Source organism: Camelus bactrianus, chromosome 14 (assembly GCF_048773025.1).
Source record: "Camelus bactrianus isolate YW-2024 breed Bactrian camel chromosome 14, ASM4877302v1, whole genome shotgun sequence".
Taxonomy (NCBI): domain Eukaryota; kingdom Metazoa; phylum Chordata; class Mammalia; order Artiodactyla; family Camelidae; genus Camelus; species Camelus bactrianus.
The window spans coordinates 2126991-2154943 of record NC_133552.1 but is presented as its reverse complement, the minus strand read 5'-3'; the positions used below and the strand labels follow the sequence as shown (position 1 = coordinate 2154943).

General features: G+C 46.6%; 2 protein-coding genes across 8 annotated transcripts in view; one reads left to right on the top strand and one right to left on the bottom strand.

Annotated features, from left to right (window-relative positions):
• SACS (sacsin molecular chaperone) overlaps window positions 1-12940 on the top strand; it is a 66082-nt gene extending 53142 nt beyond the window's left edge. For 4 of the 5 annotated variants that reach the window (XM_074377919.1, XM_074377916.1, XM_074377918.1 and 1 more), the window contains one exon: window positions 87-12940. In XM_074377919.1, the coding sequence (XP_074234020.1) occupies window positions 87-11644 (11558 nt within the window). In that variant the 3' untranslated portion in view covers window positions 11645-12940. The remainder of the gene's footprint in view (window positions 1-86) is intronic. The other variant, XR_012511602.1, reaches the window with a different exon arrangement.
• A 3826-nt stretch (window positions 12941-16766) lies between these two features.
• The window catches only part of SGCG (sarcoglycan gamma), a 31957-nt gene continuing 20770 nt past the window's right edge, over window positions 16767-27953 (bottom strand). For all 3 annotated transcript variants that reach the window (XM_074377922.1, XM_074377921.1, XM_010951573.3), the window contains exons 4-8: window positions 26595-26682; window positions 24913-25032; window positions 21006-21078; window positions 19720-19843; window positions 16767-17482 (exon numbers count right to left, since the gene is read on the bottom strand). In XM_074377922.1, the coding sequence (XP_074234023.1) occupies window positions 17309-17482; window positions 19720-19843; window positions 21006-21078; window positions 24913-25032; window positions 26595-26682 (579 nt within the window). In that variant the 3' untranslated portion in view covers window positions 16767-17308. The remainder of the gene's footprint in view (window positions 17483-19719; window positions 19844-21005; window positions 21079-24912; window positions 25033-26594; window positions 26683-27953) is intronic.

The following is a 27953-nucleotide window of genomic DNA, read 5'->3' as shown; positions in this document are numbered from 1 at the left end:
GTGCTATCTAATCTGTAAGAACAGAAAGTTAAATAAGTTACAACAGAATTTTATGTATTCATAATATTTCTTTATGTAATTTACAGGAAGACCATGTACTCAGCTGCAGCTTCTAAATCCAGATCGTTTTGCACGTCTTATCAAAGAAGTAGTGAATACGTTCTGGCCTGGCAGAGAGTTGATCGTCCAGTGGTATCCATTTGATGAAGACAAAAATCACCCGCCTGTTTCATGGCTTAAAATGGTTTGGAAGAATCTCTATATACATTTTTCAGAGGATCTGACTTTATTTGATGAGATGCCACTTATCCCTAGAACTGCACTAGAAGAAGGTCAGACGTGCGTGGACCTCGTTAGACTCAGGATTCCATCCCTAGTCATCTTAGAGGATGAATCTGAAGCACAGCTTCCCGAATTCCTAGCAGACATTGTACAGAAACTTGGAGGGATTGTTCTCAAAAAATTAGAAGCCTCCATACAACATCCACTTATTAAAAAATACATTCATTCGCCATCACCGAGTGCTGTTCTGCAGATAATGGAGAAGATGCCTTTGCAAAAACTGTGTAACCAGATAGCTTCGCTCCTTCCAACGCACAAGGACGCCCTGAGGGAGTTCTTGGCCAGCTTAACTGACAGCAGTGAAAAGGAGAAAAGAATCATTCAGGAACTGACAATATTCAAGCGAATTAATCACTCATCCAGTCAGGGAGTTTCCTCTTACACAAAACTGAAAGGCTGCAGGGTCTTGCACCACATGGCAAAGCTGCCGGCGGACCTGCGGCTCTCGGTCTCTGTCATCGACAGCAGCGACGAGGCGACCATCCGCTTGGCAAACCTGCTGAAAGTAGAGAAGTTAAAGACTACCAGTTGCTTAAAGCTTATTTTAAAAGACCTTGAAAATGCATTTTATTCACATGAAGAGATGGCACATCTCATGTTATGGGTCCTTGAGAATCTGTCCTCCTTGAAAAATGAGAATCCAAATGTGCTTGATTGGTTGATACCATTAAAATTCATTCAGGTCTCACAGGAACGGATGGTCTCAGCCGGTGAGCTCTTTGATCCGGATATACAAGTATTAAAGGATCTCTTTTACAACGAAGAGGAAACATGTTTTCCACCACCGGCTTTTACCTCACCAGATGTTCTCCACTCTTTAAGACAGATTGGTTTAAAAAATGAAGCCAGTCTCAAAGAGAAAGATGTTGTGCAAGTGGCCAAAAAAATTGAAGCCTTACAGGTCAGTTCTTGTCCAAATCAGGACATTCTTCTGAAGAAAGCCAAAACCCTCTTACAGGTTTTAAATAAGAACCACGCATTGTTGCAGTCGACTGAAGGAAAGATGACACTGAAGAAAATAAAGTGGGTTCCAGCTTGCAAGGAAAGGCCTCCAAATTACCCAGGCTCTCTAGTCTGGAGAGGAGATCTCTGTGACCTTTGTGCACCACCGGATATGTGTGACGCGGCCCACGCGATTCTGGTGGGCTCGTCACTTCCTCTTGTCGAGAGCGTCCACGTAAACTTGGAAAAATCGTTAGGGATCTTCACAGAACCTAGCATCAGTGCTGTCTTAAAGCACTTTAAAATGGTTGTTGACTGGTACACCTCGAAAACCTTTAGTGATGAAGACTACTACCAGTTCCAGCATATTTTGCTTGAAATTTATGGATTCATGCATGATCATTTAAATGAAGGGAAAGATGCTTTCAGAGCCTTAAAATTTCCATGGGTTTGGACTGGCAAAAAGTTTTGTCCCCTTGCCCAAGCTGTGATAAAACCGTTCCATGATCTTGACCTTCAGCCTTATTTGCATAGTGTGCCTAAAACCATGGCAAAATTCCACCAGCTGTTTAAGGTCTGTGGTTCAATAGAAGAGTTGACATCAGATCATATTTCCATGGTCATTCAGAAGATATATCTCAAAAGTGGCCAAGATCTCAGTGATCAAGAAAGCAAGCAGCATCTTCATCTTATGCTGAGCATCATCAGATGGCTGTACAGCAATCAGATCCCAGCAAGCCCCAACACACCAGTTCCTGTACATCACAGCAAGGACCCTTCTAAACTTATCATGAAGCCAATTCACGAGTGCTGCTACTGTGACATCAAAGTTGACGACCTTAATGACCTACTGGAAGATTCAGTGGAACCAATCATTCTGGTGCATGAGGACATCCCCATGAAAACTGCAGAGTGGCTGAAAGTCCCATGCCTCAGCACGAGACTGATCAATCCCGAGAACATGGGATTCGAGCAGTCAGGACAAAGAGAACCACTTACTGTAAGAATTAAAAATATTCTGGAAGAATACCCATCAGTGTCAGATATTTTTAAAGAGCTACTTCAAAATGCAGATGATGCCAACGCAACGGAGTGCAGCTTCATGATTGACATGCGAAGAAACATGGACATTAGAGAGAACCTCCTAGACCCGGGAATGGCAGCTTGTCACGGGCCGGCGCTCTGGTCATTCAATAATTCTGAGTTCTCCGACTCAGACTTTGTGAACATAACTAGGTTAGGAGAATCCTTAAAAAGGGCAGAAGTTGACAAAGTTGGAAAATTTGGTCTGGGATTTAATTCCGTGTACCACATCACTGACATCCCCATCATCATGAGTCGAGAATTCATGATAATGTTTGATCCAAACATAAACCATATCAGTAAGCACATTAAAGACAAGTCTAATCCTGGGATCAAAATTAATTGGAGTAAGCAACAGAAAAGACTTAGGAAATTTCCTAATCAGTTCAAACCATTTATAGACGTGTTTGGCTGTCAGTTACCGTTGACTGTAGAAGCACCTTACAGCTACAGTGGGACTCTTTTCCGACTGTCCTTTAGAACTCAACAGGAGGCAAAAGTGAGCGAAGTCAGCAGTACCTGCTACAACACAGCAGATATCTACTCTCTTGTGGATGAATTCAGTCTCTGCGGACACAGGCTTATCATTTTCACTCAGAGTGTAAACTCAATGTATTTAAAGTACTTGAAAATTGAGGAAACCAATCCCAGCTTAGCACAAGATACAATAATAATTAAAAAGAAGTCGTGCTCTTCTAAAGCACTGACTGCACCGGTCTTAAGTGTTTTAAAAGAAGCTGCTAAGCTCATGAAGACTTGCGGCAGCAGTAACAAAAAGCTTCCCACTGATGCACCCAAGTCATCTTGCATCCTTCAGATCACAGTGGAAGAATTTCACCATGTGTTCAGAAGGATTGCTGACTTACAGTCCCCGCTTTTTAGGGGTCCGGATGACGACCCAGCGACTCTCTTCGAAATGGCTAAGTCTGGCCAATCCAAAAAGCCATCGGATGAGTTGCCACAAAAAACAGTGGAATGTACCACGTGGCTTATATGTACCTGTATGGATACAGGAGAGGCTCTCAGGTTCTCCCTGAGTGAGAGTGGGAGGCGGCTGGGGCTGGTTCCTTGTGGGGCCGTAGCAGTTTTTCTGGCTGAGATCCAGGACCAGAAGTGGGCTGTGAGACCACAGGCTGGAGAGGTGTTTTGCTATTTACCCCTACGAATAAAAACAGGATTGCCAGTTCACATCAACGGGTGCTTTGCTGTTACTTCAAATAGAAAAGAGGTCTGGAAGACAGACACAAAAGGCCGCTGGAATGCCACCTTCATGAGACACGTCGTCGTGAAGGCTTACTTGGAGGCACTCGGCGTCCTCCGGGACCTGGCCGCCAGCGGGGAGCTAGTGGGTTATACTTACTATGCAGTGTGGCCTGATCCTGACTCAGTTCACGACGATTTTTCTGTCATTTGTCAAGGGTTTTATGAAGATATAGCTCACGGAAAAGGGAAGGAATTGACAAGAGTCTTCTCTGACGGATCCACATGGGTTTCCATGAAGAATGTGAGATTTCTAGATGATTCTATACTTAACAGGAGAGATGTGGGTCCAGCGGCCTTCAAAATATTTCTGAAATACCTCAAGAAGACTGGGTCAAAAAACCTTTGTGCTGTTGAACTTCCTTCTTCAGTAAAATTAGGATTTGAAGAAGCTGGCTGCAAACAGATACTGCTTGAAAATACGTTTTCAGAGAAACAGTTTTTTTCAGAAGTGTTTTTTCCAAATATTCAAGAAATTGAAGCAGAACTCAGAGATCCTTTAATGAATTTTGTTCTAAATGAAAAAATCGATGAGTTCTCGGGAATTCTTCGTGTCACGCCATGTATTCCTTGCTCTTTGGAGGGGCATCCTTTGGTTTTACCATCAAGATTAATCCACCCTGAAGGACGAGTTGCTAAGTTATTTGATATTAAAGATGGACGATTTCCTTATGGCTCTACTCAGGATTATCTAAATCCTATTATTTTGATTAAATTAGTTCAGTTAGGTATGGCGAAAGATGACATTTTATGGGATGACATGCTAGAACGGGCAGAGTCAGTAGCCGAAATTAATAAAAGTGATCATGGCGCTGCTTGTCTAAGAAGTAGCATCCTTCTAAGTCTTATTGATGAAAAACTAAAAATAAGGGACCCCAGAGCAAAGGACTTTGCTCCAAAATATCAAACAATCCCCTTTCTTCCATTTCTGACAAAACCAGCAGGTTTTTCTTTGGACTGGAGAGGTAACAGTTTTAAGCCTGAAACCATGTTTGCAGCAACGGACCTTTATACAGCTGAGCATCAAGATATAATTTGTCTTCTACAACCAATTCTAAATGAAAATTCACATTCCTTCAGAGGTTGTGGTTCAGTGCCTTTGGCTGTGAAAGAGTTTTTGGGATTACTAAGGAAGCCAACAGTGGACCTGGTTGTAAACCAGTTGAAAAAAGTTGCAAAATCAGTTGATGATGGAATTACATTGTACCAGGAGACCATCACCAACGCTTGCTACAAATACCTTCATGAAGCAATGATGCAAAGTGACATTGCTAAGGCATCAATTATTGAAAAGCTAAAAACCTTTAGCTTCATTCTAGTTGAGAATGCGTATGTTGACTCAGAAAAAGTTTCTTTTCATTTAAATTTTGAAGCAGCCCCATACCTTTACCAGTTGCCTAATAAATATAAAAATAATTTCCGTGAACTTTTTGAAAGTGTGGGTGTGAGGCAGTCTTTTACTGTTGAAGATTTTGCCCTTGTTTTGGAATCTATTGACCAAGAAAGAGAAACAAAGCAAATAACAGAAGAGAATTTTCAGCTTTGCCGGCGAATAATTAGTGAAGGAATATGGAGTCTCATTAGAGAAAAGAAACAAGAATTTTGTGAGAAAAATTATGGCAAAATATTATTGCCAGATACTAATCTTAAGCTTCTCCCTGCAAAATCTTTATGCTACAATGATTGTCCTTGGATAAAAGTAAAGGATACCACTGTGAAATACTGTCACGCCGATATACCTAGGGAAGTAGCTGTAAAACTAGGAGCAGTTCCAAAGCGACACAAAGCCTTGGAGAGGTATGCGTCCAACATCTGTTTCACAACCCTTGGCACTGAATTTGGACAGAAAGAAAAACTGACCAGCAGAATTAAGAGTATCCTTAATGCCTATCCTTCAGAAAAGGAAATGTTGAAAGAACTTCTTCAAAATGCTGATGATGCAAAGGCCACAGAAATCTGTTTTGTGTTTGACCCTAGGCAGCATCCAGTTGATAGAATATTTGATGATAAGTGGGCCCCTTTGCAGGGGCCAGCGCTGTGTGTGTATAACAACCAACCTTTTACAGAAGATGATGTCAGAGGAATCCAGAATCTCGGAAAAGGCACCAAAGAAGGAAACCCTTGTAAAACTGGACAGTATGGGATAGGCTTCAATTCTGTCTATCATATTACAGACTGCCCATCTTTTATCTCTGGCAACGACATCCTGTGTATTTTTGATCCTCATGCCAGATACGCACCAGGAGCCACATCCGTTAGTCCTGGACGCATGTTCAGAGATTTGGATGCAGATTTTCGGACACAGTTCTCAGATGTTCTGGATCTTTATTTGGGAACCCACTTTAAACTGGATAATTGCACAATGTTTAGATTTCCTCTTCGTAATGCAGAAATGGCAAAAGTTTCAGAAATTTCTTCAGTCCCATCATCAGACAGAATGGTCCAGAATCTTTTGGACAAATTGCGGTCTGATGGGGCAGAGCTTTTAATGTTTCTTAATCACATGGAAAAAATTTCTATTTGTGAAATAGATAAAGCTACTGGAGCTCTAAACGTGTTGTATTCTGTAAAGGGTAAAATCACTGATGGAGACAGACTGAAAAGGAAACAGTTTCATGCATCTGTAATTGACAGTGTTACTAAAAAGAGGCAGCTCAAAGACATACCAGTTCAACAGATAACCTACACTATGGATACTGAAGACTCGGAAGGAAACCTTACTACTTGGCTCATTTGTAACAGGTCAGGTTTTTCAGCCATGGAAAAAGTATCCAAGAGCGTTGTGTCAGCTCACAAGAACCAAGACATTACTCTCTTCCCACGGGGTGGGGTGGCTGCCTGCATTACTCACAACTACAAGAAACCCCACAGGGCCTTCTGTTTTCTGCCCCTCTCTTTAGAGACGGGGTTGCCCTTTCACGTGAACGGCCACTTTGCTCTCGATTCGGCTCGGAGGAATCTGTGGCGGGATGATAATGGGGTCGGTGTTCGGAGCGACTGGAACAGCAGCTTGATGACGGCCCTGATCGCTCCCGCCTATGTAGAATTACTAATCCAGCTGAAGAAACGGTATTTCCCTGGTTCCGACCCAACCTTATCAGTTTTACAGAACACGCCTATTCATGTTGTAAAGGACACTTTAAAAAAGTTTTTATCATTTTTCCCAGTGAACAGGCTTGATCTGCAGCCAGATCTGTATTGTCTAGTGAAAGCGCTTTACAGTTGCATTCACGAGGACATGAAACGTCTCCTGCCTGTCGTTCGGGCTCCAAATATTGATGGCTCTGATTTGCACTCTGCAGTTATAATCACTTGGATTAATATGTCTACTTCCAATAAAATGAGACCCTTTTTTGACAATTTACTGCAGGATGAATTACAGCACCTTAAGAATGCAGATTATAATATCACAACGCGCAAAACAGTGGCAGAGAATGTCTACAGACTGAAACACCTGCTTTTAGAAATTGGCTTCAACCTGGTTTATAACTGTGATGAAACTGCTAATCTGTATCACTGTCTTATAGACGCTGACATTCCTGTTAGTTATGTCACTCCTGCTGATGTTAGATCTTTTTTAATGACGTTTTCCTCTCCTGATACCAACTGCCATATTGGCAAGCTGCCTTGTCGCCTCCAGCAGACTAACCTGAAACTTTTTCACAGTCTGAAACTTCTAGTGGATTATTGTTTTAAGGATGCAGAAGAAAATGCGATTGAAGTGGAGGGGCTGCCCCTTCTCATTACACTGGACAGCGTTTTGCAAACGTTTGATGCAAAACGACCCAAGTTTCTAACAACATACCATGAATTGATTCCATCCCGCAAAGACTTGTTCATGAATACATTGTATCTGAAATACAGTAATATTTTATTAAACTGTAAAGTTGCAAAAGTGTTTGACATTTCCAGCTTTGCGGACCTGTTATCCTCTGTATTGCCTCGTGAATATAAGACCAAAAATTGTACAAAGTGGAAAGACAATTTTGCAAGTGAGTCTTGGCTTAAGAATGCATGGCATTTTATCAGTGAATCTGTAAATGTGAAAGAAGACCAAGAAGAGACACAGCCAACCTTTGACCTTGTGGTTGACACCCTAAAAGACTGGGCCTTGCTCCCTGGGACAAAGTTTACTGTTTCAGCCAATCAGCTCGTAGTTCCTGAAGGTGATGTTCTGCTTCCTCTGAGCCTCATGCACATCGCGGTTTTCCCAAATGCCCAGAGTGACAAGGTTTTTCATGCTCTCATGAAGGCTGGCTGTATTCAGCTTGCTTTGAACAAAATCTGCTCCAAAGACAGTGCCTTTGCTCCTCTGTTGTCATGTCACACGGCAAACATAGAGAGCCCCACAAGCATTTTGAAGGCTCTGCATTATATGGTCCAAACTTCAACATTTAGAACAGAAAAATTAGTAGAAAATGACTTTGAAGCACTTCTGATGTATTTCAACTGCAATTTGAATCACTTGATGTCCCAAGATGACATAAAAATTTTAAAGTCCCTTCCATGTTACAAATCCATTAGTGGTCGCTATATGAGCATCGCAAAATTTGGAACATGCTATGTGCTTACAAAAAGTATTCCGTCAACTGAAGTGGAAAAGTGGACACAGTCATCCTCTTCTGCATTTCTAGAAGAAAAAATGCACTTAAAAGAACTGTATGAAGTGCTTGGTTGTGTACCTGTAGACGATCTGGAGGTGTATCTGAAACACCTCTTACCAAAAATTGAAAATCTCTCTTATGATGCAAAATTAGAGCATTTGATCTATCTTAAGAATAGATTATCAAGTGCTGAGGAATTGTCAGAGATCAAGGAACAACTTTTTGAAAAACTGGAAAGTTTATTGATAATCTATGATGCTAACAGTCGACTAAAGCAAGCCAAACATTTCTATGATAGAACTGTGAGAGTTTTTGAAGTTATGCTTCCTGAAAAATTGTTTATTCCTAAGGACTTCTTTAAAAAATTGGAACAACTTATAAAACCCAAAAATCAAGTTGCATTCATGACATCCTGGGTAGAATTCTTAAGAAATATTGGACTCAAACATGTACTTTCTCAGCAGCAGTTGTTACAGTTTGCTAAGGAAGTCAGTGTGAGAGCTAATACTGAAAACTGGTCCAAAGAAACATTGCAAAATACAGTCGATATCCTCCTGCATCATATATTCCAAGAACGGATGGACTTGTTATCTGGAAATTTTCTGAAAGAACTGTCTTTAATACCATTCTTATGTCCTGAGCGGGCCCCTGCTGAATTCATTCGATTTCATCCTCAGTATCAAGAGGTAAATGGAACACTTCCTCTTATAAAGTTCAATGGAGCACAGGTAAATCCCAAATTCAAGCAGTGTGATGTGCTACAGCTGTTATGGACATCCTGCCCTATTCTTCCAGAGAAAGCCACACCCTTGAGTATCAGAGAACAGGAGGGGAGTGAGCTTGGCCCACAAGAACAACTGGAACAGGTTCTAAGTCTGCTTAACGTCAACCTGGACCCGCCCCTTGATAAGGTCATTAATAACTGCAGAAACATATGCAACATCACAACTTTGGATGAAGAAATGGTAAAAACTAGAGCAAAGGTCTTAAGGAGCATTTACGAATTTCTCAGTGCAGACAAAAGGGAGTTCCGTTTTCAGCTGCGGGGGGTTGCTTTCGTGATGGTGGAAGATGGCTGGAAACTTCTGAAGCCGGAGGAGGTGGTGATAAATCTGGAGTACGAGTCCGATTTTAAACCTTACCTGTACAAGCTACCTCTGGAACTCGGCACCTTCCACCAGTTGTTCAAGCTCCTGGGCACTGAAGACATCATTTCAACTAAGCAGTACGTTGAAGTGCTGAGCCGCATATTCAAAAACTCCGAAGGAAAACAGTTAGATCCTAACGAGATGCGTACTGTGAAGAGAGTAGTCTCTGGCTTGTTCAGGAGTCTGCAGAATGACTCCGTCAAGGTGCGGGGTGATCTGGAGGGCGTCCGGGACCTGGCTCTCTACCTGCCGAGCCAGGACGGCAGGCTGGTGAAGTCCAGCATCCTGGTGTTTGATGACGCGCCGCACTACAAGAGCAGGGTCCAGGGGAACATCGGCGTGCAGATGCTGGTGGATCTCAGCCAGTGCTACCTGGGGAAGGACCACGGCTTCCACACCAAGCTCATCATGCTTTTCCCCCAGAAGCTCAGGCCGCGTCTGCTGAGCAGCATCCTTGAAGAGCAGCTGGATGAGGAGACCCCCAAAGTCTGCCAGTTTGGAGCCCTGTGCTCTCTGCAGGGAAGGCTGCAGTTGCTCTTGTCCTCTGAACAGTTCATCACCGGCCTGATCAGAATCATGAAGCACGAGAACGATAATGCTTTCCTGGCCAATGAGGAAAAAGCCATACGACTTTGCAAAGCCCTAAGGGAAGGACTGAAAGTGTCCTGTTTCGAGAAGCTTCAAACAACGTTAAGAGTTAAGGGTTTTAATCCTATTCCCCACAGCAGGAGTGAAACGTTTGCTTTTCTGAAGAGGTTTGGGAACGCAGTCATCCTGCTCTACATACAGCACTCAGACAGCAAAGACATTAACTTCCTCTTGGCCTTGGCCATGACGCTTAAGTCGGCCACTGACAACTTGATTTCTGACACTTCATATTTAATTGCTATGCTAGGGTGCAACGATATTTACAGGATCAGTGAGAAGCTTGACAGTTTAGGAGTGAAATATGATTCTTCAGAACCCTCAAAACTTGAACTTCCAATGCCCGGCACCCCAATACCTGCTGAGATTCATTACACTCTGCTGATGGATCCGATGAATGTCTTCTACCCGGGAGAGTACGTCGGGTACCTCGTGGATGCTGAAGGTGGCGACATCTATGGGTCATACCAGCCAACGTACACGTACGCCATTATTGTGCAGGAAGTTGAAAGAGAAGATGCTGACAACTCTAGTTTTCTGGGAAAGATATATCAGATTGACATCGGTTATAGCGAGTATAAAATAGTCAGCTCTCTCGATCTGTACAAGTTCTCGAGGCCCGAGGAAAGCTCTCAGAGCAGGGACAGCGCCCCTTCTACGCCGACCAGCCCCACGGAGTTCCCGGCCCCTGGTCTGCGAAGCATCCCCCCCCCCTTCTCTGGGAAGGAGGGCCACAAGACCTCCTCTTCCAAGCAGCACTCCCCCAGAAAGCTCAAGGTGAATTCTTTACCAGAAGTTTTGAAAGAAGTGACTTCAGTGGTGGAGCAAGCGTGGAAGCTCCCGGAGTCTGAAAGGAAGAAGATTATTAGGCGGTTGTATTTGAAGTGGCACCCTGACAAAAACCCAGAGAATCACGACATTGCTAATGAAGTGTTCAAACACTTACAGAATGAAATCAACAGATTAGAGAAACAGGCTTTTCTCGACCAAAATGCTGACAGAGCCTCGAGGCGAACATTTTCAACCCCAGCATCCCGCTTTCAGTCAGAAAAGTGCTCGTTCCAGAGATTTTATACCTCGTGGAATCAAGAAGCAACAAGCCATAAATCTGAGAGGCAACAGCAGAACAAGGAGCAGGGCCCCCCTCCCGCCGGGCAGACCTACTCCCAGAGGTTCTTTGTCCCTCCCACCTTCAAGTCCGTTGGGAATCCCGTGGAAGCGCGGAGGTGGTTACGCCAAGCCAGGGCAAATTTCTCAGCCGCCAGGAACGACCTTCACAAAAATGCCAACGAATGGGTGTGCTTTAAATGCTACCTTTCCACCAAGCTGGCCCTGATCGCTGCCGACTACGCTGTGAGGGGCAAGTCTGACAAGGACGTGAAGCCAACGGCACTTGCCCAGAAAATTGAGGAGTACAGTCAGCAGCTGGAGGGGCTGACGAATGATGTCCACACCTTGGAGGCTTACGGGGTAGACAGCTTGAAAACAAGGTACCCCGACCTGCTTCCCTTCCCACAGATCCCAAATGACAGGTTCACTTCTGAGGTCGCCATGCGGGTGATGGAGTGCACCGCCTGCATCATCATCAAACTGGAGAATTTTATACAACAGAAGGCGTGAAGGTGCTTAGAGAAGAAACAGCAGGGCTGGCTGTTGAGCGGGTTGTAGCACAAACACGGACAGCGTCCTTCCTCGGGCCCCGCCGCCAGCTCTGCAGGGGTGGCGAAGCGCGCTGTGGACGGCGTGGGGGCGCTGTGCAGTTGTCTGGACGTGACTGTCGACGGAAGGCGGAGTCAGAGTTGTTTTGAGGACGGTGGTGACTGCAGAATCTCTGGCTGTGCTGGGCTGGCTGGGATGGCACGTTTTGAACAGCACTTTATATAACCAAAGCTTAGCCGTTTGTTAGAGAAGAGTGTGTGTCTCTGGTTAGGAGGAAGTTAATTTTATGTTTTTAACATGGTATTTTTGAAGGCGCTCATGAAACACTGGACATACCACTGGTTTAAACGAAGAAGGGGAATTAAGTCTTTGGAGTTTACCACTTCTTTAAGTGGACCCTCTTGGATGTATTATTTTCTTATCAGCTGGATCTGATTGTGAATTTGTTGCACTTTTACATATTAAGCCCTCAGTACGTGTAACAAACGGTACAGTATTTTAATCCTGAATATTACTTGATTGCGAATCTGCAGATCGTACTTGCTGGATGCACTTTACGTCCTTACCTTCCATGTGTTTCCACCCTATGTTTACAGGCCTCCGAGTTCATGGAGATCACACGGGGGGAACCCCTTGCTGGCAGTTCTAGTCCGGAGATGTTAACGCCGCTCCCAGGAGCTGCTTGCCAGAGCAGCGTTTGTCACCTGTTAGGACATCTGCTTTGTTTGTACATATTCCCCACAAACGTCAGCATTTAGGTGGTGTGGTTGAACACGACGCAATCTTCTGTCGTCTACAGGTGCTGCAGTGAACCCCTGTTGCCCCTCAACGTGGCACTTAGTGCAGGTTTTGGATTTTACTTTGAAGACGTGGAGCAACTGTAAAATCACCGTGACGATACCTAGCAGGCTATAAAGAGGAGTTATCAGCTTGTGTTTCCCCTAGGAGTGACTCAGAACTGGCATTCAGTTTTTATCATGTTTGAGTGTCCTGCGGACATATTTCTTTTGCAGAGTGTAAGAGAAAGGCGATGATAATTAGTTCATGTAAGTGTGCTGGCTGTAAATGATGCTAAATGTAATATTTTATGCAATGAAGGGCTTATGGAACATACTGAAACTTTTTTACTTTTCTTGGTCATAAGGAATGTTTGCGCCTCCACTATTGTATTGCTTCTGGATGTGAAGCCATGTGATTATTTCTGCTATTAAGTGCCACAATTTTAATAAAGCAAATGTACATATGAAATCATTGCAACTGGTATTTCCTGAGTAAGTTCCTTGAAAATCAAACTTAGTATCTTACTATATTAAATTTCCTCGTGTGTGTGTATGTGTTTATTGGAGATATTAGGATAGAATTTTCCCATGTATTATACTGGAATTTTAATGGTTTCTTTTTTGTGATAGAATAATAAATGCTTGATATACACTAGGTTTAGTAGGTGCTCACTAATTTTGTTAAGAGTTGATTCACCTTTTTAGGGAGTAAGATTAGCTGACATAGAGGGTATACAAAGGTATTTGGAAACAGATTCATTAAATACGGTCCTTCTGTAGGTAAAGGCTGGATGGGTGCTTCCCTTGCTCAGGAGAGGGCTGCGTGCCTGGGGCTAGTTCCCCCTGGAGCCCTGGCAGCAGGGGTGTCCATCTTCATCCTGGAGGCACAGGTCTTCAAAATCAGGCAGACTGGGCTGAGAGCTCTCCGCTCTGGGTTGCCCAGCCTCTGGGTCTCCGGTTGTCTGGGACTTGAAGTTCTTGCTACTTGAAAGCTCACATTCAGCACTTGGAATATATTTTATTGCTTTTGGGTATTAAAATGTACACAGAGAACCTTGTCTGGCCGTTATGGTAGCTGGTCTAGTTGGAGTTTTGTGTTTTTTCCTAGACTTTCTGTTTTTTTAAAAAAAAAAATACAGGTTCATGGTCCCTTATATGAAGCCCTTGCATCCAGATGTATTTCGGAATTGGATTTTAGGAAGTTAATGCAAGTGCACGTAAGCTGTGTTTCATGAAGCACGTCCGTCAGCGCTGGGCAGCCCCCTTTAATCAGACGCGCCAGTCCCTCTGCAGTGAAACCCACGGACACCCCCCGTGCTGCACGGACCGCAGAACAGCCTCACCGAAGTTTAGGTCACGTTTTGCCACCAATAGTTTGGCAGATGTATTTGGAAAGTATTCATTTTTTGAAGCTTTTTAGACTTTGCAATTCAGGGTAAGGAACTTTGGACCTGAGCTAATTTAAAAAGTTTTATTATTTTATGCTTTTCCCCATTTTCCATATTTTGCTTTCCTTATGAAAAGGAAAGTGGAAAGTGTCAGCTGGTGTGGGAGTGGCTGCCCCTGAGGGAGGGGTTCGGGCGGCCTCCTGCACTTGGGCCGGGTTCTGGGCCGCTGGGCCCGCAGCCTCCGACACGACGAGAACCCTGGGGTGCCACTGGTAAAATGGTAACTAGTGTTTAATGGACGGAAGTTGTTGACTGGTCTGACCTGAGGACGGGTGGGCTCTTCTTGCATCGCTGCCAGCTGATGTTTTGTGCTGTTCCACACAGTACGGTTGTCTGAGATTTTAATTAGTCACTGTCTTTACTACTCAGGCTTCGACCAGAGAAGCAGAACCAGCAGGAGACACACCGATGCAGGGGAGTGAAGAGATCTTCCAGGAGCTGACTCGGGGCGGAGCGTGGGGGCCGGCGAGTCCGCGGCCCACGGGGCCCGCCTACACCACAGGCACGAGCTGAAGCCTGCAGGTGGCATTTCCTAGAGCTGGCTTCTGAAGCTGCATTTCCACGTACCTTGTTTTGACAAATTTGGCTTAAAGTGGCATCATTCACTCACTAGCTGGTCTGGAAGCCCCCCCTGAGTGTTCCGGGGTTGTCACGTCAGGTGTGGGAGAGGCGGGGGCGCACCCTGCAGCTGCTGCAGCCTGGGGAGACTGCGACAGGAATGCTGGCGGGAGTTGTGGCTTTACTTAAAGATAAGAGTTACGTGTTTACAATTTGTGCGTCCTTCTCTTACAGCTGGTAAGCGGCCCGGCAGGTGCCCTCGTTTGCTCTGGACACGAAGCCCGGGTCTCTGAGAGGAAGACGCTGATGGCGCACTGTCCGTCTGGCTGAAAACCACCTTTTACTCGGTGCCCTTAGGTCCTCCTCTGGCACCTGCTTGTTTACACTTGATACAAAGTTTATTTGGTTTTTAAACCACAGCAAATTTGAAGTGGGATTTAAGAATATGGAGAAAACTGCTAAAGCCAGGTGAGAAGTGATGTTTTGAATCAGCGAAGGGGGACAGAACGCTACCTGCAGCCGACCCAGCCCAGCCGACTTTGTCGGGGCGAGGATGCTCTGACCTTTCAGAAGAGTAGCTCCCACCCTGATCTGCATCCCCAGAGGGCTGGAGACTGACCTGGGGGAGCCTGGTAGGGGGACCTGAACACGGGCAGGAGCTGCAGAGTTGGAGCTTAAGGTCTGCAGGGACGGGGAGGGTCACGTTTTTCCGCTGAAAGGCCTTAGATTCTAGTCCATTTTGCTGCGAATTAAACTTTACTATTAACACTGGTATTTTGATTTTCATCTTTCTGACTTGTGTCTGCTTCTCAGTTGGCTAGGAAATTGGAAAAGAAATATGGACGATTTTTTGGTCACAAATATCGTCACCCAGCAGTTAATAACCACGTGCTGTGTGGCGCTGTCAGTGTGTGTGCCTCCTTAGCCGTGTCCACAGTCATGACCCTGCACCATCAGTGAAAATTCAGGCTACTCTGTGTAATGTATTTAAGAAGACAGGTCTGTGTAATACATTTTAGAATACAGCCTATCTAAAAGTTTTATTCGAACCAAGGATAAATTCCTTACCACTCTGGAGAACACAGCTATAAAACGTCTTTCATGATGATTCCATCCAGCAAAGAAGCAAAAAAATCTGATATATATCTTTTGTTTAAAAGGTTCTATTCCCCATAGTTTCTCCTTGATTTTTTTTCTCGACCTCAGTTTATCATCTACAGCGTTCTTTTGGGCCACAGACTAGGAGGACCAGACTAGCTTAGAAAGGTCCGTGGTGGTCCCGCGTTGCATCTGCATCAAGTGGGCGTGAAACACGGTACGAGGAGTAGACGTGACAGAAGAGAAAGGCAACACTGTTCACCCTCACACCAGGGATGTCACAGCAAGAAAGCAGCATGAAGTTTAAAGATCAGGACCTAACTGAACGGAAAGGGCAAATACCAACTACCGGCCTACAGTCTAAATCCCCCACCCCCAGCACGCCCCTACTAGGAGCGCTGCACTCAGAGCTGGGTTCACACTTAACGGAGGGAACGCCGCGTTTTTGCTTTGTAATTTCAAGTGTTTATGACTCTGGTAAGTCAGAGACCGAGGAGTCGGTGTAAGTGTGCTGCACTGTTAACACCTTGTTAAAACAGCGTTCCTTCAGTTAGAAAGTCGAGGTGCTGCTGGCCCCACCACGTCTTGTGCTGTTTGGGGATCCTAATTAGAGCAATGGGTAAAACACACACCCAAACCAACACCCACCACTCTTTACGAGGAAGGCATTTCACAGGTGAGCGAGTGGCCTGCACAAAACCAACCTGTGCATGGGTTCAGGGTGCCCACTGGACTTACATACAAATGACCCAACCAGTGATGGGGACTGAGAGGCTGACCCCGAGAGGCTTTACTGGGGCCCTCCCCGTCCACGCGGGCTGGGAAGCTGCCAGCCCCCGCCTACGGGTGGTGTGATTGTGGTGGGTGACAAACTCCTCTCAGCTTTGTTTCTTCACTCGCCAAACAAGCCCGTCTACACAGGTGCCCCGTGGACTGGTGACGGGGACCGAACGAGACACATCAGAGTCTTCTGGAGTGAAAACTGATGTTGCAAAGTAAGGTCACAGTTTAGCTTTAATAGACACTGTGTGACCCGGGGAGTTGTCCCCTCTGAACCTGTTTTACCATGAGTACCTGGGGGAACAGTAACGCCCACCTCGAAGAGCTGCGGGGAGTCAGGGAAGGAAGACAAGCTGTGGGGCCTGTGAGAAATGGCGGCTGACTTTTACTGCTCACTGACTGAGTATAAAGAAAGTGCGATCAGTTTTGTATCATTTATTCCTCTGATTATGTATTAAAAATCAGATCAACCTCCAGGTCCCTTTAACACGGGAAGATTTTCTTGTGAAACCCAACACTGCACGGAAGTGGAGGGGGCACTCACAGCCCTGGGGCGCTGTGGTAGGGACCCACACTGCCTCCGGGGGGGGGCCACAGCTGGACACCACAGCTGGACACCACAGCTGACGCCACACAGCAGTTCAGTGTTTCACTGCAGGTCCCACGTATGCAAAAGGGAAAGCCACAGTGATTCTGACGGAAGTTAGTCTAGTGGAATAAACACTGCTTTGTTATTTCCTTGTTGTGTCTCACGTCCACCTGCCACTCTGAGATCGTGGGGTTCCCAGGAACACGCTCCCTGGTACAGTTTTCTTTCTGAGCACCTTTGGAGAGCGGGTGCTACACCCTGCATGCCGTCTCAGCTTTACAGAATGTCCAGCTGCTCCAAGCGCGGTGGCTGGAGGTCGGCCCTCTAAAGCTCCTGGAAACGAGGCAGGTGCTCTGTGGCGGGTGCAGGTGGTTCAGAGACAGACGTGGCTGCTCTCGTGGCACGTGGTACCCACGCCAGCCACAGACAGGTAGAGTTTCCCATCTGGACACACGCAGATTTCATAGAGTCCCTGTGAGCTGCCAGCGGGGCCCGGGGTGCCCTGAGCCAGCGTGGGCAGACGCACGGTTTCCGCATCAAGCACGAGCTGCTTGGGAAAGAAGGAGGGATGAAGCGGGGGAGGGGGTGGAGGAGGGATGAAGCGGGGGAAGGAGGGATGAAGCGGGGGAGGGGGTGGAGGAGGGATGAAGTGGGGAGGGGGAGGAAGGAGGGATGAAGCGGGGAGGGGGAGGAAGGAGGTGAGCCCCACTCATCTCAGAATGCTCTGGACAAACTCGCTTCCTCTCTGCACAGAACATGACAGGCACCCGGCTTCACTAGAGTCATTACGATGATCTGATTCTCTAAAAGCTTATCTCTAGTTCACATTCAGGCAGGGACTTAATAAATTCCTTCTCCAAGTTTGAGGGAAGTCATGCTTTCCTTTTACTCATTGTGCTGGTTGAGCTAAGAGAGGTTATGATGTGGCACTCCTACAAAGACCCTTTGGAATTATTTGACAAGAAATAATGACCCTTTTGCTGAGTCCCATTTACCCTGTGATCCTCTCTGATGCCAAGCGCCTCCTCCCTGTTAGGATGTAGTTCAAGCCACAGAACTAGATTCATCTTAATCATTTTAACCTGTGAATGTTGGCACTTCTGATTTTATTCTCCTGTGAGAGGCAACTAAATTCCTGTAGAGCTGGCAACCATTTTCTCCAACTTTTAAAAATATTATTTGAAACTCTGCGGCCTTGTGTTAGCTGTGGGAAGGCAGCAGACATGCAGGTAAAGCCCACTGAGATAAGGTGAGAGCCACCAGATTTTTTTGTTCCTATAAAGGTTCAGTTGAACTGAAATGCAAACAAACGGCCACTGGTTGAGATTTGGAAATCTTCCTGACAACTGAAATGAGTATCGTTGCAGTGCGTAGCCAAGCCTGACCCCTCGCAGGGCGCTTGCGGGGAGGCCCGGAGGGCTGCCCTGCCCACGGGCCCGGGCTCCTCCCTCACTGCCAGGCGGCTCTGTGGCCCGGGGCACTGTCATGGCCGGAGACCGAGGGGTGGGGTGTTTTTTAAAAGCAGAACCTAGTTAGGTTTTTGTCCAGTGCTTTGGGTTCTGCCCAGTTCTTTGCTTTCCCCTGACCTGTTGGCTTCCCTCTCTCCGGTTAACTGGTTCATTTTTTTCTAGTTATTTTTCTCCTTTTCTTCCAGGAAACCCCAGTCCCTGGCGATCCACAGACTGCTTCCTCGTTCATCTTTCTTTGCCTTTTCGGGAGAAATATTTTGTGGGAGGCCAGACACCCCTTCACTTTGAACTAGCTCCCAGGAATATCAGCTTTACTTACAGATCAGGCTGGAATGCTACTCATAAAAATGACACCTAATTCATGAAAATAAGTAATATTATTTCAAAATTAAAACCAGTGTAGATTTTCCCAAGGTAATACATTTTCAGTAAGCAGTGACATTATGATTTAGTAGGAAGATTCCCAAATTCTTGATTCCCGCTTTTGCCTTTATCTGCTCCTGGTGTCCCAACTTTCTCAGTTACAACCTGCAGGGGCTTCAGCGATGACTTATGCGTCCCGCCAGCAGGACGGGGCTGGTGCACACGCAGGGGCTGCCCCGACCACATGCCTTCCTCTTAGTATTAAATCAGTATAACTGCAAAGTCATTTTACTGCGCGGGGGTCTCAGCCTGCCGTGCAGTGAGGTGTCATTTCCCCCATTTGACGAGTGAGAAGACAGACCAGAGAGGCCTGTTAACGGCCCTGAATTCAAACAGGAGATCAGCGAGCTGACCTCACACTAGAACCAGTCTGTGCTCCACGGTCCCCTCAGGACTGCAGCTCGGAGCAGTGATGCTTTATTTCTGGACCTGAAGTTCCAGACCTTTCCTTACGGTAGCTCTTATTTTTCATACTTAATTTTCACGTAGGCAGCACTGGTGTTAGCAATCAGCGCTCTGGGCAGTGACAGGTGGTGGCTGTCATTTACAGGTAATGCCTGGTGATGGCCACCCTAGGGGGAGCCCAGGTCACCAAGAAATGGCAGAACTGACATTCTCTGTGAGCCCTGAAGCTCGAGTGTTTTTTCAAAGTGTGATGGCACAAATACCAGTCAAAGAGAGCTGTCTGGACCCAACACAGAATTATTTTAACCTTTCTCGGCCTTTCTTTCAAGTAAACTGTCTTTTCCTTCCTACATTTTCTGCTCTACGCCTCTCACGATGTTTCTTTACAAACTACCATAAATTTAATGCACTGATGCCTTCATGGATGTGTCACTGTGACTTACTGGACGCGAGGACCATACGACAGGGCGCCCTCGACTGAACTCACCGCTCCGTCACTGCTGCACAGGACGATGTCCATCTGGGAAACGGCCTCCATTTCTCCTGCTTGAGCTTTAATGTGAATGCCCTTCGGGGCGTCCATGCTTAGACTCCGTGTTGGGGATTCTAGTCTGAAATGAGGGAAAGAAACTGAGAAAAAACAGCATAAAAAACAGCCCCCCCCAGGAATCCCCCAGCCCACGGCCTAGCACAGAAAACAGAACCAGTAGGGGATCTAGTGTCTTCACTCATTCTCGAGCACCGGTATCTGGTACGTTGCTCGTTGATGAATCCAGAAATACTGTGCCGTAAAGAAGTGAACTTCCCATCAGTGAGAGTCTATGGGATTCGCATCCCAGATGAAGACACTCGACAGTCCCAACCCTATGCAGTAGCTTCAGGCAGTGGGTTAAGCCTCCACCGGCATACCCACCAGGAGAAGACGCTATTTGTCAACCCCTTTGTGACACTATTCTTTAGCCAAAACACAAAAGTGTTTAAGAAAAAGGCAAATTTAAGGGCGACACGTTCATTTGTTACATGTTCATAAAACAGGATGTAAGCCTGGCCTTTGTGGGTGGTTTGCATTTTATTTTTAAATATAAGAAGATTACAGGGCAGATGCAAAGGCTTCTTTTGGAAAAATACAGGATGGATGGAGTTGATAGAGTGGAATTGGCCTCAGCTGGCTTTGTGTTTGTAAAATTTATCAGAATCTCCTTGTGATTTAGTCAAATGTAGAAACAGAACCATGAATATATGGACCAGAAAAACTCCTATTTGCCTCCGCCTGGGAAAGCCTGAACTTCCACCAGATGGCACAGAGACCGCTTGGAAGGTTTTCAGCTGCTCCCACCCCACCCCTCCCCCACCCCTCCCCACCCAAAAGCTGCAAGGCTGATTTCATTTACAGACCAATGAGGAGGACAGGACAGAATCCCTCCAGGGCGCAGGGTGAGAGCAGAGTGGAGGTGGGAAGGAGGGGGAAAGCTGAAAGGCTGGTTTAAGAGGAGAGAAGTGCCTGATAATGCATCTGCGTCTGAACTGACCGTTTGATAGACTAAATCAGAGCAGTTGCTAATTTCTTGTCTACCAGTATTTGCACGTAAAACAAAGCTTCATTTTCTTACGTACATCTCTACGTAGAATTGGATCTGTTACACACCTTGAAATCTTGGAGTGTTTTGAGGAAACGCTTAGAGAAGTGTATGGAATTTATTGGGGGAAACACTCTGGGAAGTGTGGGCGAGCATCTTCTGTAACAGCCTGTTTACAGTTCAACAAAATCCTTACCTGAGGTCCAGCAGTGGGTCAGGTCTTACGAGGGGCGTCTCCACCGAATGTTCAAAAAGAGCCCCTTCAGGCCCTAAACGCAAACCAAAGACGCAGCGGTTTACACGAGGGAAGTAAACGACAGCCCACAGCGGAGCGTCCGCGCTGCCTGCTACGGGCGTCTGAGTTCCGGCAAAAACAGCCACAACCGCTTGCCGACTTTCCAAGGACGCCGCGACTTCTCTCGGCTCCTAGACGCAGAATCGGCTTTCTAAAGCAATTACAAATGCCCAGCTCACTTCAAAACTGTACAGCAGTGTAGCCCTCAGGTGGGAAGAGGAATTTCTGCTGAAAACTGCGTAAGTCCATACATTTTAGGTGATAGTAATTTGGTTCATTCTCTCGATTTCATGTGTAAAAACTGTACCTTGTGTCCTTTGTTTTCTTAAGGCACATCAGGAAATTTATATAAAAATCAAAACTTTAAATATTTAAAACTGGCTTTCTGGTTACTGGGCATCAGTGTGTTCCAGCTGTCTCATCAGTCTGAGAACCTGGTCTCACGCGGGACGGGCGCCGCAGGGGTGCGCGGGCGCCGAGGAGACGGTGCGTGCCCTCCCGGTGGTGCAGCGCGCAGGGCCCCGCGACGCAGGTGCGACTGGTTTCCTGTTTTGGGGAGGAGGAGACCGAGGAACAGAGAGGCGAATTAACTGAGTGGCAGGGCTGTGATTCGAGGTCGGAGCCCCACCTGCAGACTCCCGCGGTGAGCCCCTTCGCGCCCTTGGCGTCCAAGCTGGGGTCTTCCACTCCCTCCAGCCGAAGGGCGCTTAACGCCGGGGCAGGTCACTCCCGCGCGGAGCGGCGGTGGACGCGCTGGCTTCGAGCTCCGGGGGCGTGGAGACCCCCAGCGCCTTCGGAGACCTGTCTTCGCGTCTTTAAGGGGCCTGGACCGCCCCCCACGTCCGCCTTCGCTTCCGCAGTGGCTGGGAGCCGCCCTCCGGGCCCTCCGCTGCCGGCGGCTTCGCGGGTGACTCAGCAGCCCCACGCCGTCGCTCGTGACGCCGTGCTGCCCGCGGCCGCTGGGGGGCGCTGGGGACGGCGCTGCCCGCCTCCCGAGGGCCGGGGCCGGGCTTCCCTCCCAGACACGGGCGAGCGGCCCGCCCGGCAGCTCGTCGCCGGGGAACACCTGGGGCAGCCGGCCAACGGCATGCCGTGCCTTGTCGCGAAGAGGGCGTTTTGATGCTATTTCAAGACGTTCCAAAACAGGGGTTAGTGAGAGAGACATGCTGACTCTGGTCACTTGGTAACAATTCTATTTTTAGGGGGAAATAATGAGACTACTTAAAGGCCGAGGTCACTTTCAAACTGGTGGAATTTTTTCATCTCCTTCAATCTGATTTAAAAATGGTTCTTCAGTTTCCTAGCTGACCGAAGGGTGCATGGAAGCGGCTTAAGAATGATGAGAGGTTTCATCTTACTTTTTGGGAACTGAAGACAAAGGCAGCGGCAAGAAAACACGACTTGATCAGAGTCAAGCGGAGCAGTCGGTGCAAGTCAGGATCGGGGGGGGGGTGGGCAGCTCCCTGAAGGCAGGGCCCCTCCGCCGCTCCCCGCACGCCCCAAGCCCGGCGCACGTGACCCACCAGCGCGAGAGGCGAAGCTGAGCCCGGCTCTCTGTCCCCGCCGCCCAGAGGGCCCCAGAGGGGCTGGCTGGTCTCCCTGCGCCCTCCTCGGCTGCCACCTGCTGCTGCTTTTGCTGATCCGAGAAACTCCAACGGCCACCTGGAGCCAATCCATTTAAAACAGGCCAACTTTTTACAGTAAGTGGCGGAGGAAAGCTTTAGTGGGAATTTATTTGAAAAAATTAATGTTTATAGAGATATTCTTACTGTGTCTCATATTTAACAAAACTTAACCATCGCTGCAACAACTCTGGAATCACATGAAACAAAGGAGAAATCAAGTTTTGGTTTCTGGTGCAGTTTTCCCTAAACAGCTGAACCTGTGTGACGGCTGCCGGAGTTTTCTACGTCTGTTACAAATTATGACAAATGCAGCTGCTTAAAACAATACCCACTGGTTAGCTCACAGCTCTGCTGGTCAGAAGTCCTACCTGGTGGGCTTGGCTGGGTTTCACGCCTGGGGGTCTGACCAGGCCAAAGTCCAGGTGTAAATGCCTCAAATGGTAATGGAGCAGCAAATCCTGTTTCTTGGTGTTTTCCCTGCAGACCTGATTGCCCGCAGTGCAACAGTGCTCTCCCGAAACCCCTGCTGTCCTCGGCCCGCGTCAGTCCACTTCCTCCAGCAACACTAACACAGCTGCCATCATCAATTCACTTTTAAAGGTGAGGGAACAGCCAACAGAGGTTGAATAATTTGCCTAAGGTCATCCAGCTAGTCATTGTTGAGGTCGGAATAAAATCTCAATCTACAAAGCTCACCTTTTCTGTACATCGTAACAGTGGATGTCTGATGCCCAAGGCCCTTGGGTAACCCGGCCATTTCTTTATTAGGCAATGATCAGTTTCCTTTAATTAGATTTCGTAGTGCCCTTTATTTTAGTAAGAAAACCTGGGCACCTGTTGTTTGAGAGTGTGCTGCCACATAGATGATTTCCACAGCTTGTTTTGTTAGCAATTACGTATTACACAAAACTCTGTATTGGGGTTGCGTCCACTTGTTAGGTCAGGAACATTATTTCGTTTTCACTTATGAGTATTGGCAGTAACGTGAGAGAATAAAGTTTCTTCTGGTTTTCCCACAGCACCCAAAAGTCCTGGAATCCATTTAACTAGCGTCTGCCTTTTTACATCTTCTAGTCTTTACAGGAGGTCGGCAAATAAATTTAGAACAAGTTCTGAATATATTTAAAAATAAAATTTCTTTCCAGCCCTAAACATGAATTCTATCAGAACCTCATCCAACCTTTATTACAAAAAGGGAATTTTTTTTTTTTTGGTAAAAATATAGGGAATCCAAGTACCTACCACAATGGGAGTTAAAAAATACTTGGAAGAAGGCTTTTCTGCAAAAGCCACGTGGAAAACAGACATGTGAATACCTTACAGATGACGGGGGAATTTATGACAAGCCTTTGGGTTATGCCACTTGGAAAGAGATAAAAGGAAACAATGTTGTGGAAGAAAAAAGTGGGTAAAATTTTTGAGGAGGTGTTCATTCTTCTAAGAGAGTATCAAAGAATTTCAAAAGAAATGCCACGAAGAAAACGTCCACACATCCCAACTGCTTTTCCCTATCTGCCTGACGGACCCGGAGCAAACTTGCCGGAAGTGCGGCTTGCTCTGCAGAAGGGCCTTCCACGGGCCCCTCCGTGGGTTACTGTTTTCCTTTAGAGTTGCTGCAGACAACTGGATAAAGAAGCTGTGGTATGCACACAATGGAATACGACTCAGCCATAAAGAGAAGGAAATCTTGCCATTTGCAACAACGTGCATGGACCGTGAAGGAACTGTGCTCAGTGAAATGTCAGACAGGGAAAGACAAATTCTGTACGATGCCACTTACATGTGGAAGCTCAGAAAAAAGCAAAACAAAACCCGAACTCAGACTCAGAGAGCAGACTGGTGGTTGCAAGAGATGGGTGTTGGGAGGTGGGCAAATGGGTGAAGGTGGGCAAAAGGTACAGACTTCCAGTTACAAAATAAAGCAGCCCCGGGGACGTCACGTACAGCGTGGTGACTGTAGTCAGCAATACTGTGTTGTGTATTTGAGAGCTGCTAAGACAGAAGTCTTGAAAGTTCTCACTGCAAGAAAAGAATGGTAAGTATGTGTGGTGATGGACGTTAGCTAGACTTCCTGCGGGGATTATTTCAAAGTATATACAAATACCGAGTCATTAAGCTGTACACCTGGAACGAACGCTGTATGTCAGTTATTCCTCCATGAAAAAGAAAGAGCTACGACTTACCAGTTACTCGAAGCTTATCTGTACCGACCACAACGTCCTTTTCGTCAACAGTAAACAGTGGCCTGCCGTCCTTGGAGTTGATCTGAAACTGTGGACTCTGGACCTCCACCATTCTGGGACCTGAAGAATTAAATAAGACAGTTTGTTATCAAGTGCTTACTCTCAGCACTGTTGAAGGCTCTGTTTTCACACACACCATCTTGCCCAGCAGAACTAAATCACTAAACATTTAGGATTTGTTACTGTTTTTTTGATTCTATGATTAAATCTTAAGTCCTAAGCCTAAATCTATTACATTTTAAAAATTAATTTAAGTCTCACATGTGTTAATCTATATCAAATATTTGTACGAATAAATTACTTAAAAGTTAATTTTTTCAGGTTTTAAAACCTTGCCAAAAATAATACAATTCTTCCACTCAGATGAATTAAACTGGTATTCTTTTGACATTAACCAGCTAAGGATTCTGTATTGTGAAACGTGAGCCTTGAGAAAGACTGTCTCGTGGATGACTCCAGTTCTCGCCTCTGCCCTGCACCTCACCTCCTAACCAGGAGAAAGCAGGCATCGCAGCTCTCTGCCCTTCCCTCCATCTGAGGGAAGCGCATCTGTCGACGCCACCCCGACTTTCTATTTCAGTGAAGGGGCATCTCCTTCTCCAAGCTTTAGACCCACTGCCTTCCAAACCCTGGCTGTATTCAGCAGGTGTTTAATGGGTGCCACTCTGGGCCGGGGCTGGGGACACTGTTCCTCCAGCGTGTGAGATCTCGTTCAGTTTCTCACGGGCACATCTGCGTATCCATCAATTTGTGTTTCCTAATTTCTCCTCATGCCTCCAGGCTTTCAATCCTGGCAGCATAACGGCTTAGTCTCTCTAGAACACAGCTCTCAGCACGCGCTTAAGGAGCTGCATGTGTTTCTCAATTCTCTGGTTAGCACATATTCTTTTCTAGAAAAATAAGTTCAGAGTAAATGGATACTTATAGATTTTGTGTCTGAGTCCCTGAGACCCTCACAAGACTCATTCAAGGTGCTGGTCCCTGCTAGAAATTAAACAGAAGCTTTTCAATGAGTACACTGGCCAGTTTTGGATATGGTCACCAACATATTCTTATGTTATTTCACTAATTTGTACCTCAAAACCCTCCAATGACTCTTCATTTAAATGTGTGCATGTCTGCTACAAAGTAAAACTTGTTTTTTCCTCTACGTTTTATCTTCTTTCTCTTAAGGAACCAGGGAGTCCTATAGAATTAGAACTGACGTAACCATGATACGTGGAAATCTGGGCACAGATACACTGGGAAGGAGGCGAACACGGTGGGGGGAGAGAGAGAGAGAGAAAGGATGAAAGCTTTGGCTCTCAGCCCCTGGCTCTGTCTTCTTGAGGGCAGCTCCTTTCCTGGTCTCTGAGGTGCTCTGTGTCCTGCAATAACCACTGTGTTCCTTGTGTGACCTTAAGGGTCCTCTGCTTCAGTTAAAATAATTCAGACTGCCCCCCTCCCCGCCCGCCTGCCACACTACTCTCTGTGGTCTGCACAGCGTGGTATTTAGAAGATTCATACTTTGATTGCTCATAAGTAACTTTGAATTCTCCAGGAGAAAAAAATAAATTTATCCATTCGGCACAACTGTTCACGGACCGCACACGTGCAGAGCTCTGTGACGAAGCTGGACTCACCCACTTTCAACCTGCCGGTGACCTCTCCGTCCGCGTCACGCGCGCTCACGGTCACGTTCTGGGTGGACTGCAGGAGCAGAGATGAGTCCTAAACGGGTTGGTTCACAACGTTACCCAAGTATGTACTTTTAAAATGACCTTATCTTTGTATTTGTATATAAATTTAGGATTTGTACAAAACTACCTCTCCATTGTCACGGATACTGTGATCCTATACATTTTTGGCTAAGATTATTTTTAACACTTGAATTATATTATGTTAAGGGGGTCAATGCATTAACTTTTTTTCACAAAATATAATAATCTCATAGGTTTATAGTGCTGTGTGCACTGGCCACAATGGGCCAGGTCTGCTCTCAGGTCGAAAACAATCAAGTTTTAATCAGTGTTTTTTTCTTTTCCAAGGAAGTAAAATTTCATTTCTTATCATTTTACGTCCAGGACACGATCTAATTTTAAAAGATAAATCAGAGAATGGTTAGCTCTTCTATAATAAATACCTTGTTACTTATGTTCAAAGCACAAAGGCTTCTCACCATTTCAAAAGAGCTTTTAACATTTCTTAGGTGCCTCTGTTTTTAGAGCTTTTCGTCAGAAGGTAAAGTGACGTTAGGAGCAGGTGATGTTTTCTGAGGGGCCGCAGTCTGAATGGGGCTTCGTTTTACAGAAGACGGCTGGCTCTTACATAAACAGTCGTCTTCAAAAGGAACGCAGTGACTCGGCTGTTGGATTCAGGTGGGCTGTGTCCCTCAGAGGGAACCAAACGCCTTGCAGAGCTGCGGGGGAACGACGTGATTTTCAGAAGGGAAGGCGTCTGGGGGCGCTCTGGAACTCAGCGGGTCCGAAATCCTCCAGCCTGCTCCGCGGAAGCGGGTGGATTTATCAGCCTCTGACCTTTCACCCGGCGGTGTGACCCTGCTCCTCGTGCTGGCGCCGCTATAAAACACCTGGTGTGATGGGAGCTAGCGCGTCACCAGCGGCTTGGGCGTCAGCCTCTCGTTCCGCCCTCCGCGTTCCGAGGGAGGCAGTGTTACTCCTCGCACACGGACGAGGAAACGGGGTTCCCAGGGGGGTAAATCACAGCTCACGCAAAGCCGCAGTTGGCAGGTGGCACTCCAGGACGGAACCCGGTCTTCAGGTGCCCACCCCCAGGCTCTGTGCCACCATTCTCCCTGCAGGGAGGGCAGCGCCCAGGCCGGAGCTGTGAGGCCCGCTCCCGCGTCTGGACGGAGCACGCTGTCCAGGGGCCACTCTGGCCGTCGGGCTCCCTCAAGCCCTTCCTCGTTCTGCCTTCCCCGGGGGGCGAAAGGGCGATGGCATTCTCAGCCTGTCGTGCGGGGAGGGGGACCCAAGTGACAC